Below are 16,132 nucleotides of genomic sequence, written 5' to 3'. Positions count from 1 at the left end.
AAAAGGGCTTTATAACATTGGCAAATTCTTTGTGCACAAAGGACGGTGTAAAAAATTCAACATAAAATATATCATTTTATCTGATTGATCCATATAATTATTATTTTTAATATATATTTAATATTTATAAATCATTTTTTTATTAAAAATTTTATATGATAAAAATATCTCTCTTCTTTGATAAAATTATGACATCGTATATTCATATTATGATATCTTACATCCAGAAAGTCATAATTTTTATCCACAAAATATCATAATATAATGCAAGATATCATAATATACACAGAATATCATAATTTTTTTCAAAAAATCAGAATATTTTCATCATACAAAATTTTTAAACGAACAAATCGATCTGCAGATACTAAATACGTATTGAAAAATGATTGGATAAAAATATCTTTTCTATATTATAAAATCTTGAATCATATTATAATATTTTGGATCATAATATATCACAAAATATCATAATTTTTTTTAAAATATTAAATACGTATTGAAAAATGATTGGACAAAAATATCTTTTCTATATTATAAAATCTTGAACCATATTATGATTTTTTGGACCATAATATATCACGAAATATCATAATTTTTTTTAAAAATAAAAATATTTTTATCATATAAAATTTTTAAATAAATTTTTTTTATAAATATTTAATATATATTAAAATTTAATATAATATATTAAAAAATAATGACTATACGAAACAATCGCACAAAACTGCGCTGTCCGCGTCGGATTTTCTACACCGCCGGCGGTGCACAGAATTTCTCCGTAACATTATAACGGAGGTTGCTTTGTAGCTTATTCCCGGCTTCAACTAACTTCACTTCCCCAAAAAAGCGGCCCGCACAAAGCGATCCTGGGCACGTTGCTTAGAATTTTTATCTCCAGTCGGGTTTTTCCAGAACGTTTAGGTCTGACGTGGCGTGGGGTCCACTAAGAACGGAAAAGGTAATGCTGTAGTGGCAGCTGCCACGATCTCAGTGATCCGGCAGGAGACTAGGATGTCGTGCGACGCACATTGTCAAACTTTGCCCTGCCATTCGTCCAAATTGTTGGTTTTATCACTCGTATTGGGGGGAAAAAAAAAAAATACCGATAGGCAACAGCAAGGCTCCGGACACTTGCATGCATCTTTGTATATTTTTTCCGGATAAAATTCTAATATTTTCATCAAACTAGACATCTGAATTTATTTAAATTTAATTATAAACATCATATTGACTCAGTCAATTTTAATGGACCTATACATCAATGTCTCTTAGTACATATAAATCATGGATCCCATTCTAATACCATGTATCACAATCCAGAATTTCATCTAAAAAAATTAATCAAAAAATATTATTTAAATTTTTTGATTTCATAATTATACATCCACATGCATCCTTATATATAACCATAATATATAAATCACAATCGATAAAATAGATTTTGATTTATATCTTTTTCATTTTTCATCAAAAAAAAATTTATATCTTTTCATATAGCTTAGCATAATAATATGCATGTATGTGTATGTATTTAAGTTCAAATATTTGAAATGCATTGTACATGATGTGAATCCCAAAACTCCTGAGGGCTACAATTTGCTTTTGCTGCAAACCTAAAAGTAAATCATACTTCTTAAAGTTCGGCGCATAAGCATCAGACAAGGGGTATCATCTAGAACAGAGAACTTTAGGATCATGGACCATGATGGATACTTCTGAAGTGAGGCACATAAGCATCAAACAAGGGGTATCATCTCTCAATGTGCGGTTGGCATCTTGTGTAAATTTCACATAGAACAAAGAACTTTAGGTTCATAGACCATGATGGATAAAGACATAATTTAATATAGATTCAACTCAACTTCATTAGAAGATATAATATGTTACCATTATGTTACCATGCATGCACAATAACTAAGTCATCCATACAAAAGCTGCAAAACTAATTTGTCTAACTTATGGAAGTGCAATATCACATCTAGAGATGCTAAGGATTCATGGAGTGGCCACTCCTATTGCTTGCTGTAGGATGGTCAAAAGGACATATTTTCTATGGATAGTGGGAGTATGGTTGCACTTCTTAGAAAAAAATGACATTATGGTTTTTTTTTTGAGCATTCCACTAAGAAAAGGAGTGAAAAGTATTTGTATGATCTTTTGGTTACTAAAAGGATCATCAAAATAATGAAACAAATGTATACAAAATTTTTAGAACATGCAAATACTAGCATATATTTCTCAACCAAAAAATATAACTAGAGGGAGGAAAAAAAAAAAGACCCTCTGCTCAAATAGTTAAAGGTCTATGAAACCAGTGTTAATATGTAGTTCTCAAAGTAACGGTAGAGTACTACTGAATTTTATTGTGGTTCAGCTTTAGCTTTGTATTTTAAACATGATGCACTATCTATCTTTCCTCTTAAAAAGATGAAAACAAAATGCCTTACATAAAGATCTAAAGGTAAAAAATCTTATGAAACACTTTTATATATGTTATTACCAACAAGACGTTTATGAAAATGGTGTGTCGCATTGATCAAAATCCAATAACAAGCACCAAGAGTTAGTATGAATTAGTCTCGGAATTAGTGTTATAAAATACCATAGAAAATTGGGAAGCTTGGCAAACTGGTGATGCATCGCATTTTTATTAACAAAGCTATACATTAATGCAATCCAACATCCATTTTTATGAGAATCTTCTTTATAGCTTTTTTTTTTTTTTTTATTGCATCTTGCAAGAAATGTTCACAGAGCACTTGCATACTTTCTATGTTTCCAGTATATAGCGGTTCAAACTGTAAACCACTATATACGTTACAAATACATAAAATTATATGACAAATACATAAAAAATTCTGACAAGTCCAAATTTTGGAACGGTCAAGAAATTTGAAATTATCATCTCTTTACTCACACCAAATCACACAGATGATGATATGCATATATTCTGAATTCTTGCCTCAGCTGACAAATTTGCATGTTGACATCTAATACCGAAAATAATTCACTCTGTTATTTTGACCTTTTGATGTCCCATTGCCCAGATCTTTGTAAGGATTTAGGATTTTAAGAAAAGTTAAACAATCGGCGTGTCATGAACTTATTGTTCGGAGGTGTGTATAATCGAGAGCAAGATCTAAACCTGCGACCACTGCTTGTTGAGGCTAACATGATCCTGTTGTTTAGCCTCACAGGTTCCTGGCCTTCCAATAATCAGCTCAGTCTCTACCTCCATATTTTGACAAGCATCACCATTTGAAGATGCCTGAGTTATCAGTTGTACTGGAGGTTCTGTCTTGCACTACAGATAAAGAAATTTCGAGTTAGTAAGGGCTGAGCTCCTATCATGATGCACCGGTCTATGCCGAATGCACCATGGGCACAGTTCTCTTGAAATGAGAAATTTAGTGGGGGCAAATTCAGTTGGATAAGTAAGCATCACAAATGACCAGGCCATGTATTGAAATTAAAAGAACTCTTTGACATACTGATTTGATGATGGATCACAAGGATAATCCATATTAGCTGACTCTTACCTTTCCATGTAATGATGAGTTCTCTTTAAAAAGAATCCTCTCCTGATTTTGATGAGCAAAAGCAAAAGGAATTCTTCATTAGTACGACTAGTCCTTGGCAAACTAGAACATTTTATTTGAGTATGAAAGAGTTTAACTGGTGGGGGATAGGGTCTCCTTCTCAAGAAGAGTAAGAAAGGGGGCCAAATTTAATTGGATGCCTAACTATCACAAATGACCAGGCCGTGCATTGAAACTGAAAGAACTCTTGGACATACTGATTTGATGATGGATCACAAGGATAATTCTGTATCAACTCACTCTTACCTTTCCACGTAATGATAAGTTCTCTTCTAAAAGAATCCTCTCCTGATTTTGATGAGCAAAAGCAAAAGGAACTCTTTATTAGTATGATTAGTCCTCGGAAAAATGGAACGTTTTATTCGAATATGAAAGAGTTGACTGGTGGGGGATAGGATCTCCTTCTCCCTCCATTATTCTTAGGAAGTATGAAAGAGGCTTACCTTTTCTTTTAGCCGTGCAATTTGCTCCATCAGCATGTGATACTGGATAAAATACAAGTAGCATCTATGGTAAATAATGTTATTGCTGTAGGTTTAATTAGAACAAATGAAATGAATGTCATTCAGATTCACCTTTCTTTCCTTGATTTTGATTAGGCTTTGCTCCAGCTGCATCTCTACTCCATGGAGTTCCTCTAATGAACATGATCCTAAACCCTCACCCAATAGCTTCCTGCATTATACTTTAATCTCCTAAGTGTAACAATGTTATCTCTAAACTATTATTGGAAATATTTCTTGTTCATTCATAATTTGAGCAACAGGAAATCATCTATCATCTTTCGGTAGAAGTAAGCTATAATTAAAGTTCAAAGCTTAACCTTTTATAGGCTTCAAGATGTTCAATCTTCTTTGTCATGGCTTCAGCTTCAGCCCTCCATTGCTGCAGTTCAAACAATTCAGTGTGAGGACACAGACTTGACAAAAATAATCATGATGGCAGAATGCTTGAATTTAATTTGAAAAGTTTTGTGCTTGGTGCACTACTTAGGGTGCGTTTGGTTAGTCATTAAAAAAATATTTTTTTTTATTTTTTAATTTTTAAAAAATAAAAATCAAAAAGCAATGTTTGGTAACACCATGAAAAGCAAAAAGTAAAAATCAAAATAATCAAAATAATTACTTTATATGCAAAGCAAAAAATTTTTGCTTTCCAAAATTTGCTTTTCTACTTTTTTTTGCTTCCCTGCATCTAAAATGTCAAACCAAAAAGTAAAAAGTTCGAACCCTTCTCTCTCGTCGAGCTCTTCATCTCTCCACCCCCTTCTCCCTCCCTTCTCGAATCCTTCTCCCTTGTTGAGCTCTTCACCTGCCATCCCCAAATGTTGCTTGTTGCTTTATAGCAACGTAGTTATCAAACATATCTTTTGCTTTTTTGCTTTTACTCAATAACAAAAATAAAAAAAATAAAAAATATTTTTTAAAAATCAAAAATCAAAAGGTGTAACCAAACGCACCCTTAGTGATCAGAATTATATATCTCATCTACTTTATACAGCAGTCTGCAACATGCCATACAAAAATAACTGTCAATCTCATTTGAGTCAGATAATAGGATGGGTTTAATTTTTCAAGCAAAAAGCGAATCCCTCTTGACCTGCATATTTTGTTCCGTTGCTCTGATGTTGATGTTGACATCTTTTGTGTGCATTAAATAACGATCAACTGTCTTTTGAATGCTGGGGAATCACAGTGAAAAAAAGAAAAATAATCAGTTCAAACTAGATTTGGCTGACAAAATTGGCATCAAATAATCAAAAATATCATTCTTGGAAGAAAAAGACATTCATAAAGCAATAAATCAAACAGCCAATTATCCATTATCCCATTTAAGTGGACAAAATAGAGTACTAAAATATATCATGATTTGAGTCAGCCAAGTCACAAATTAGTATTTAAAGTTATGGAAGACAAAATATAAATTTACAAACAGAGGACACGCTTCCGTAAGCAAATTACAGGTACATTAACTCATACCATCATAGATCAATATAAACTGAGATAATATGGCCAGAACCATATTAATAGCCACAACGGGCAATCAAACAATATGGTTCATACAAGAAAACACAATTAATATAGCTTTTAAGGAAAACAGGAAGGCCGGAACCATATTAATGCACTGAAAAATGCAAGATATTTTGGGGAGTAGAATAGTCTCAACATTTTTGTTTTGAGAAATAAGATAGGTGGATCCCGGTAAAAATCAGGTGAGAGAAGGACCAAGCCTAAGTCACTGTTATAAACATCCAATGATGTTACAAACTTTTTCGGGAGGAAAAATACTTCCAACCAGCGTTTGTCATACTGTGCCGAACCGGCTGGTACACTCCGTATCGTATCGGACGGCAGAGAACCGGCACGATTCGGCCGATAAATTCGGTACACCGGAGGTACGAAAGAAAAAAAGAGAAAATGAGAGAGAGAGAGAGAGAGAGAGAGGAGAGGGAGGTGGGAGCCGCCGGAGGCTGATGGTGGCCGACTGCGGCTGCCGGAGGGCTTCCGAACCCTGTATCGCCCGATAGGGCTTTCAAGAGAGTGAGAAAGAGAGAGAGAGTGCTCGGGGGAGGGACCTATCGAACGGACGGCGCCTCCATCGCAAGGCCCCCGATGGCCAGCGAACAGACGCCGACGGCCTGAGGGCGGTGGCGCGAGCGGAGCCACGGAGTGACTCCGTCCCCTTCTTCTTTTTCGAAACAGACGGTTTGTTTTGATTTTTATTTTTTTAATTTTAAACTCATGAAGTCGGCAACGCAGCTTAATAGATTTTTTAAAAATAAAAATAAAAATCATGAAGTCGGCAAACTATTTGCCGGCTTCACTTAAAACTATCTTTTTAAAAAAATCGCGAAACAGGGATGACGCCTCTGTTTCATGCCCGCGGTGCCGCGCGCAAGGACTGCGCCCTCCGGCGGCCAGCCAGAGGCCGTCCGGCGGCCCCGTCGGCTCCTTCCCCTCCCTCTTTTTCTTTCTTCCTCCTTCTCTCTCTCTATTTCTCTCTTTCTCTCTTTTTCTCTTCCAGTTTGGGTCGTCTTCATCGGTTTGGTATGGTACGAAACCGTACCGAACCATACCACCGGCTAGCCGTATCGGCCGGCCGGCGGTACCGGTTCAGCATACCCTACTTCCAACCCATTCATATGTGCTCACATGCACTCATTCTTCATGCCGAGAACTTGATTAACCACTTTATCCTGATGTACAGCATATATGGAAGTTGAATCTAATGTAGAAACAGGAAATAGAATTTAGAACTATAGTGATGGAAGCGAATAAGCTTATCTGGCAGTGCATGCCAATTCAGGTCATAACTTACTGCATGCGAGCTTGTCAATTTTATATGCCAGTTCTGATCATTGAACCAAAATTGCCGAAGGATTTCTAGCATTCGTACTAAAGTTTTTGGAACCATTTTCCAGAATTTCCCTTTTAAACATCCATGTATTACCTTATTTTAACTTGCAGGCACTTGCTCAAATTACCGAAGATAGAGGCTTTTGCTGAAATCAGCAGTGGATTTTGATCCATTTGTCACAGGCCATAAACTGGCTTTTATTATTATTGACTTGCCTGTGGTATTCTCATTTCTTCAATTGCGTTGTTCTTCACTATCTTCTTGCTCCTGTAAAGAAGATATCGTGTAACATGAAGGTGTCATGCTCAAAATTTTTCAATGATCAGCGTTCTCAAACCATCTAACCGATGGGCCTAGCTTTATGCTCTAGGCAAATGATTAGGATGTACAAATACTTCAAATTAATGCTGTGCTTGTATCTGATATGTGTCATGCTTGGTACTTGTTAGATATGGATAGGATCCATTCTAGGTATTTATTCCAAGTATCTTTCATTTTCTGAACTTAAAAAGGACTCGGAATATTTCTCAGGTATGCTCAAGATACTTCATGGATATACCCTTGAAGGTGAGGAGGAAAGGTATTTTGGACATTTAGTGAAGGTTAATCTTTCAAGAACGGAAGTTCATTTAGAACTTGCGATGTTAATGCTATCATCTAGGTGTGACTTATGACCAAATGAAGTTTATAGATGTTGATGTTATAGATGCATATATATTATATTTGGCTTAACCAAGGTTTGCCATACCGGTTAGTACCGCATTGTACCAGGTACATTATACCATACAAACACTCGATATGCTAAACTTTATCACACCGTACTACATACCGATACTGTAATAAGATAGTACCCGCATAGGATTTGGTAACGAGATGGTAAAGCTTGGGCTTAATCATCATTCCTAATGGATCCTGTTTTACATTAGCTAAAAAATATAGTTATATCATATTCTTTTAAGATTTATAATATCATTACATCTAAAGTTGTTTTATATTCAATGTGTTACCTAGACACCGACATCCAGATCCTAGAACCATACATCTTTAATTCTATGATACATAATATGATTTATAGGTGATGTTTCATTTGTACCTATTAGTAATATTTTATATTGAAACCATGACTGAATGCCAGTACGGTCCCCCATACTCTGCAAAAACAACTCAGAGACCACTTAAACATGGAAAAACTAAAAAAATATTTTCTAACCCAGAGTTGGTCACAAGCCCATGTATGGGTAATCTAACAGGAATATGTTTACTGATAGTTTGATGTCAAAAACATGTCTATGGATAATTTGATGTCAGAGATCAAATTAATCAATTCAAATGGCCAAAATCAAAAAAAGACTACAAGAAAAAATAAGGGATGTATGAAAATAGATTCATGTAGTGGTCAAGATCTGACCGGTGCCTTTGGTATAAAAATTATTACCCAGATCTAAATCAAATAATAGTGACCAGATCTGAAATGGACACAATGATGACATGGCCATAAGTTCACTAAATTGGAGATATATAAAAAGATGTAACCACAAAATTTTTAGAGTACGGCAATCCTAAATAAATTGAACAAAATTTATCATACCGATTGTTACCAATAGCATACCAACATTCAATATGTCTCGCCATCTCATGGTATAGGAGTGTATTGGTATCATAATAGGATGGTACCGGTATAAGATCTGAAATCGAGATAATGAATCTTGATTCATCATAATCTTTTTATTCAAACATAAAATGTTCACTATACAGTGAAACTAGAATAATCTAATAATGTGACCACCATATCATTAAACTAGACTAGTCCAAGAAGAAATGACCATCATGTCATTAACTTGGACAAATCCCAAAAGAAAAATGACCAATGTGCCGTTGAACTGGACAAATAAAAAAAATGACCACCATATCGTTTAACTAGATGAGGCTCATGTGATTTGACCACCTCATCATTAAACTGGATAAATTCGAAATCATACCATGACCCCCATGTTATTAAACTGGATCAATTTAAATTTGACATATTTAGAGTTTATTCGAATTTAAATGCAAACCTAAATGAGTTTTAATATGCTTATTTATTGACGTACACTGGGGCATGTCCTTGTTTAGGCCATGTAAACATTGTTTTATATTGGACTTTTCTTTGAGCACTTATGTCAGGTCACATAATTGAGGTTCTCTGATTTTATGGGGTAATTAATAATATACTCTTGAGTCTATTGGAAGTTCCACAGCTGTTTAAATAATAAACACTATTTTATATGTGAATTTGCAGGGCCATATCCTATCCATGTGCACATCATATATATATCCAAAGGTCAAAATCTAGGGGCAGATCTGCCATCCCATTCCAACTAGCTCAGTTGGTAGAACAATGGAGGTTGGTACCAATTCCTAGGTTCAAATCCTACATATACCTACTGGGGGTTAGCCGCTTCACAAGAAAGCTAAGCTCAATTGTTTTGGCCTTTAAGAGTCGAGTTTAGGCTTAGCTTAAATAATTTAAACCTTAGCTTGAGCTATTCATGTATGGTAAGACCCAGAGTTCCCCCATGGATTTCAAAGAGACACAAAAGTCAGCTAAATTTTTTACTCATTTTAGCTATCTGGCTGTTAGATCTCATGGTTGGTAGATACTAGCAAGTAAAGTTCTCACTAAAGATTGAGTCTTCTTTATAGCGATTAAATTTTAATAGATAAAAAAAATTGATTTTGATTTCTATGTGTGTGTTTTGAGCTTAGGCACGAGAAAATGAGCAAGCTAGCAAATCTCAACTTAGGCATTTTAAGCTTTAGTTTCAAGCTCAAACTTGACTATTTTGTCTAATCAAATGAGCCCCTATCACTTATTAGCCAAATTTAAGTCAAACACAACCTATCCAAGAAGGATTTGCCTACTCGCCAAGAAGGATTTGCCTACTCGCCCTTGCTCATAAAAGACATGAATATTCAAGTATAAGAAACTTTCTATAGATTTTATCTCCAGGAAAGTTTGGAAGAAGTCTGCTGATATAGACAATCAGCTAGATCTTAGTTCACAGATGCAGGAATAAGTGAGGGAGTGGATGGTATGGGAAAGAAATTCTTCCCAAAAACTAGAATGAGGAAATGCTTGGAAACAAGGGCAAGTTTCCTAAAAGGTATATCACCATAAATAGAGTTTCTAGCAAGAGCCAGACACCAATTCTTGACTTCAAATGACCAGGTACGGGCAATTCTCCCACAGGGAGAATGGCTAGTTAATATATAGCTAATTAAGAGCATTATATTAGCGGACAAATAGAAGATGGAAGCTTAATTGTCAAATAGCCCATTGACTGTAGGCAATGGATCTGGACTACTACTAAGGTAGTGCCTGTGTGCCAATGCGATCACTCAGGAAACAAACTTCATACAGCATTACTTGATAATTTTTTATTTGACTCCATTTATCTTAGCATCTCAATAATTTAAAATTTAAATGTACCCAAGGGTATCTGCTATGAAAATACATAATTAATAACACTTTTCAGGTACATTATAGTTTGTAAAATTTATTTTCAGATATTAATAGAAATGACACAATATAAAGTATATCTTTCTTAGCTTGAGTGGTAGATATTTTCGAGGTGGTTCAATCATTCATCTTGTCAGAGGTATTTAAGTGAAAGACATTTTGTCGCCATTTTTAGTGCTTAAATTACTTTTTTCATTAATCGAACCTGATTTCATCTTGGGTCTAATATAAGAAATCTTACTCCTTTACTAGCATATAACACTCATCTGTAGCAACAAATTATAAAAAATCCTTCCAGATTATTTACCAGTAAATTAATGCATATGTGTATGTATATATACTAATATATAAGATTTGCTATATCGATATTGAGACTTGGACTTATTGGCCAACGGCACAGTTCGATCCACCCTCATGCCACTCTATATCGGGCTTGAACCAATAGCAGAGAGGACAAAGGGAGAAACGGAAGAGAGAAAAAGAGTGAGGGAGGGAAGGAAGGAGAGGGAGAGGGAGAGGGAGAGAGGACCACCAAGACTACCGGAGGACTGCCGAGGATGCTGAAGAGCCGAAGAGGGGCGGCCCTTGTTTCGATCGAAAGGAGGCCCCCCTCCGACCCTCCAGCAATCTCGACAGTCCTCCAACGACCTCGATGGCCCTCCTATAGACTCCAGTGGCACTCTCTCCCTCTCTCTCTCCCCTTCCCTCTCCCCCTTCTCTCTCTTTCCTTCTTCCTCTTTTCCTCCTTCGCCGGTTTCTCATTTGAATTACCATAATTGTCTCGGTCCTTGCCAATATGGTCAGTACACCCCAAATCGAGCAGCACAGGATGGTTCCACAATCCTTGCTACTGTATGTGCATGTCATCTGTGCCTAAGTGTGTGAGTACAATTATGCACACATGAGCATACGATGACCTAGGTGAAGCTATCCAAGATTTCATGAAGCATGGATAAAAGATGCCAAAAAAAAAAAAAGATAATTGAGTGGAATAGCACTTAAATGTTAGATTTTGCAATTAGCATAGATATATGATTGCTAAAATGTTACAAAATGCATGTGAAGTAGCTCCATAATTTGGGGATGTGGCAATGCCAAGAGTACATGTGTTGCCCCCTTTCCTAACTTTCTACCAACATGATATGTCAAAAGTAGACTAGAACAGATAAAGGAATGGAAAATTAACAGCTTTTTAGACTATTTTGGGCTTCATCTCTAGTTGAAGCATTTTTTTAACATTTAGATTTCTTTCTAAGCATAGTCTGACTTGTTCCTTCACTATCTCTTTGTTAATGTTTGGACGGATTTGCTAGAGTAGAATGTTTGTTTGGAATTAGGCCCGTGGTCTAGATTGTACCAAATATTAAGCTACTCCTATGAAATATAAAGGAACCGAATGACCCCTATAGTTAAGGGAAGTGTCCTCTCTAGGATCACCTCAATGATTCCAACTTGTTTGTAAGACAGAAATCACTCATATAGAAATTTGTTCATGAAGATTTTAAAGAAAGCCAGGCTTATGGGGAGTTGTAATACAAGCAATAGAACACTATTTTACAGAAATATACTTTGTATGATCACCAGAAAGACAACAAAGAAACTATAAGTAATAAACAAGATAAAGCGAGTAATCTTTTCACCTCAGTACAGTTTCTTAACATCTGGTAGAATATTATTTCCAAATTGATATTAGAATAGTACTACAGATTTGTCATTGGGACTTATACAACTAAAAATAAGAGCCAATAGCTCTAAGCGGCATCAATAAGGGATGAACGAACACAAATAATTTTTTAGTTACAATGTTCAGCATATATTAAAAGTAAAGAGGTCATCTGATGCTACAAAAAACCAAAATTTATGAAGCCAAGTTGCAAAAGTAATATGGGAGCTAATATTTTGGAAAAGATGAGGCTAGTTTAGTGGGGAACCCTGAAAAAAATGTAAGCTTGAACCCTCAGTATAGATATGCAAAGATTAATGTCAAAGAAAAAAGATGGTACAAAATGAATATTTCTAAATTACGAGCTCACACTCTAATTGTTGTTAAAAAATGTGGGAGTGACAAAGGCTGTCAGTATTCATCTAAAGATTGAGAAAATTGTATGAATAAAGTAGAGGAAAAAAAATCAAAAATTCTTAAGAAAAGGTTTCAAGGCATGTAATATTGCCACTTTTCTTAAAGCTCTATTCACGCTCACCAATTGATCTCGTGTGTGCAAAGGGAATAGGCAATATCCTCTAGGAAATAATGAAGTCTGATGTTTGATCATGTCTTGCACAAAAATATAAAACCATTAATCATTCGCTAGTTTTTGAAAGAATTATCTAACTTATACATGGTTTTCTACAGCAAATATTATATAGGATTGATCTATTTTAGAAATTGAGTGAGGTCATGTTCTTGTTGTTGTTGTTCTTTTGGGCTGTGTAAACTTGGCTTAAATATACTAATTCATATCTTTCTGAATAAGTACAACCTAGATGGTTTATTAACTATCATTTATAATTTTAAAATTTAAACTAATTTAATTCAAAATACTAAAATTGATTCAAAGTTAACTGCCACTACCACTGCCACTGCTACATGCAAATGCAGTTAATGGACTGCCACGTGCGGGATTGGTTAAGGCCCATCCTATGAAGTGTGGTGGTATTTCAAAATTTAAGAAGGTGGCTCCACCAACTTTCCATGGTACTACTAAACCCTTGGAGACTAAGATTTGGTTGGAGGGGACGGAGAAAACCCTAGCAATTATAAAATATCTGGAAGGAGATAAAATGGCTATGCCTCCTATATTTTGCAGGGAGAAGTCTCTGATCATTAGAGGATGATGCAAAGTAAACTTGCCTCTAAGATGAAGCTCTTCACTTGGGAGAAACTCTATAAGACATTTTATGAAAATAATTTTTCTACTAGTGTTAAAGCTCAGAAGGAATAAGAATTTGTTGCTCTGAAGCAGAAGAATATGACTGCAGCTCGGTATGAAGCTAATTTTTAGTGAGCTTGCTAAGTTTGCCCCTAAGCTAGTATAGGATGAAGATACCCAAGCCTGCAAGTCCCAAATGGACTTAAGAGCAGCAATCAGGAAAAGGATTGCCCCCTTACAACTAACCACTTATGGGAAAACAATAAATATTGCTTTGATAATAGAAAGAGAAATTGAGCAAGAATAGATAGAGAAAGAAGGTCAAAGAAAAAGTTTAGGCCAATCAAAGGGTGCGAAGTTCGGTCAGGCAATCAAGGAATACTGGTGTATTTTTCAAGTGTGGATTTTTCCAATGATAACTCAGAGTAGGATTGCTTCAATCTCTTCTGTAGCCTAGTCAGCTCAAGCATCTATAAGCAGAATCCCTTTCTACTGTACAAAGTAAATTAAAGAGGAAAATCTTAAAAGAAGTTGACAATACTAGCTATACAATGTATCCTAATAACACCAAACTATACTGACATGTAAACTTTTGTTGTATTTTGCGGTTAGCTACTCTTTTGCTGTCTAAATTAGTTGGGCGGTATAGAAAAAACATTATAGTCAATTAATAGGGTGGAGCACTATGCATGTAAGACTAAAATTTGAAATTCAGAGCAAAAGGAATTGTTCTGCACATAAATATTTAAGATATAATATTAATATGTATGGAGTGAGCATTTTGGAACAAGAATTTTGAGGAAAAAAAATCTAATATTTGGTAGAATAAATGAATCAGAGTGACCTAGCAGAAGAGTAATGGAATTATAACACGTAGGATATGTGAAAATTATTGACGCAGAATTCTATGATATTAGCCCTAGAAGAACATATTTGTTTTGTATATGTTATAATCTAATTGGAATTTATCTTTGAATACACACACACACACATACACACACTAACAGTCATTCTATATAGGTGATTAACTTTTCTGTGGTGGTAATTGCAGAGGAGGAAGTTATCGAGATATCATCAAAAGTAATTTTTGCAGACATAACAAAAATGCTAGGATTGCTGGCCTGAACCCACTTATGGACATGAATGGCACAATGGGCAGTATATAAGATCATTTGTTGATATTATTGTAAGCTGAGGGGAAGAACAATATGAGGTTGTTAGGTTATAGGGGCTCAAAGAATTAGAACAACAAGAGTCGAAAGAGAAAGCAGCCACTTTTGGTATTAATAAACTCAAAGGACAATGTAATCTGGAAATTAAAGATGTAAATTTTGAGGATAAGGAGTATTACAAGTATGTATACCAACAAGTTGATGCCAGTTATGAGGACTTACGATCAAAATATCGAAAGGTTATTTTAGAGTATGATGTGTTAATGAATAGATACAGAAATCAAACAGATTAACACAACCAACTGCCATGAGAAGTAGAAAAGCATAAAAAGATATTCCTTCTAGATGCTGAGTCATCAATTGGAGAGAATTCTATATAAAAGGAAAGAGCAAGTTACACTAGATGAAGGTATAATTTATTTTTATATAAAATTGATATTTATGTCACACGCATTATCTTAGTTATTGGTTTTGATTTGAACTAAGATTTATATGCCAAATGATTTAGTTGTATGATAAACTTTGAATCATATTTTTTAGATCTCTTATGGCTAGTTAAATATCATGAATGAAGGTTAACAGAAATTACCATTTCAAATTTTGAAGAATGTTCAAAGCTATGACTTTAAGGGTTTGGTGCATGTACATTTATGTTTAGAAGACTTTATGCAAAGTAGCATATCCAAGGTAATTTCTGAGATAGTGTCTTATAGGGTAATCTCGAACAAAGTTAGACCTATTGTCCTTTAGAAAATAATCAAAAAATAAAGTGATTTGTAGTTGCAATAGTACAACAATTGTGGAATGGCTTCATCGAATCCCAAAAGTATAATATGATCATTCTTAGAAGTTACAAGATTAAGGCCATGTTTGGGATTGCTGTTGGTAGTAAAGCTTTTGGAAATAAATTTTTTACAAAAAACTATTTGCTGTTTAGTAACCATATTTATTAAGTATTTTAAAATTTTAATATATGTTTGTTAACTAAAATAAAAAAGTACTTTTGATATGATAAAATGACAATAAAAGATATTACATATGATATTGTATAGTAGAGAATAACACAATATAACATTATTATATATTAACATAATATATAATATTATATTATTATCATATAATGTAACATACTATTGTAATATAACATTATACTATAATATAATATTAAAATAATGATGATGTAATATATAACATAATATAAGATAATGGATTATAATCTAATGTAATAATAAATTATAATATAATAAAATATATTATATTATTATAATATAATAATATAATAATACTACAATAGATTATGTTATATGTCTATAATATATCATAATATTAATTTATTATTAGATTATATTATATTTATAGTATAATAATATAATATGATATGATATAAGATGTAATTATGAGATTTTATTAGTGGGTATTTCGGTCATTAGTCAGAAAAACTTTTGGAAAAAACTTTAAAATGGAGCTTTCCTAAGTAGACCATTTTAGCTTTCTGACAAAGCTAAAATAGCTTTTCAATATTTTATCAAACATCATTGTACTATCTAAAAATATTTTTGAAGGGTGACAAAGTGGTTTTTGACATTCTAAAGCTTAGCCAAACAGAGCCTAAAGGAGACAGTATGTTTTTAC

General features: G+C 34.1%; 1 protein-coding gene across 2 annotated transcripts in view; it reads right to left on the bottom strand.

Annotated features, from left to right (window-relative positions):
* Window positions 1-2,852: 2,852 nt before the first annotated feature.
* LOC105059538 (MADS-box transcription factor 50) overlaps window positions 2,853-16,132 on the bottom strand; it is a 21,164-nt gene continuing 7,884 nt past the window's right edge. For both annotated transcript variants that reach the window (XM_010942865.3, XM_010942866.2), the window contains exons 3-9: window positions 5,202-5,283; window positions 4,426-4,487; window positions 4,178-4,277; window positions 4,046-4,087; window positions 3,849-3,890; window positions 3,543-3,584; window positions 2,853-3,307 (exon numbers count right to left, since the gene is read on the bottom strand). In XM_010942865.3, the coding sequence (XP_010941167.1) occupies window positions 3,143-3,307; window positions 3,543-3,584; window positions 3,849-3,890; window positions 4,046-4,087; window positions 4,178-4,277; window positions 4,426-4,487; window positions 5,202-5,283 (535 nt within the window). In that variant the 3' untranslated portion in view covers window positions 2,853-3,142. The remainder of the gene's footprint in view (window positions 3,308-3,542; window positions 3,585-3,848; window positions 3,891-4,045; window positions 4,088-4,177; window positions 4,278-4,425; window positions 4,488-5,201; window positions 5,284-16,132) is intronic.

This window comes from Elaeis guineensis, chromosome 16, assembly GCF_000442705.2.
Source record: "Elaeis guineensis isolate ETL-2024a chromosome 16, EG11, whole genome shotgun sequence".
Lineage (NCBI taxonomy): Eukaryota > Viridiplantae > Streptophyta > Magnoliopsida > Arecales > Arecaceae > Elaeis > Elaeis guineensis.
This window is presented reverse-complemented; position numbering and strand designations above follow the sequence as displayed.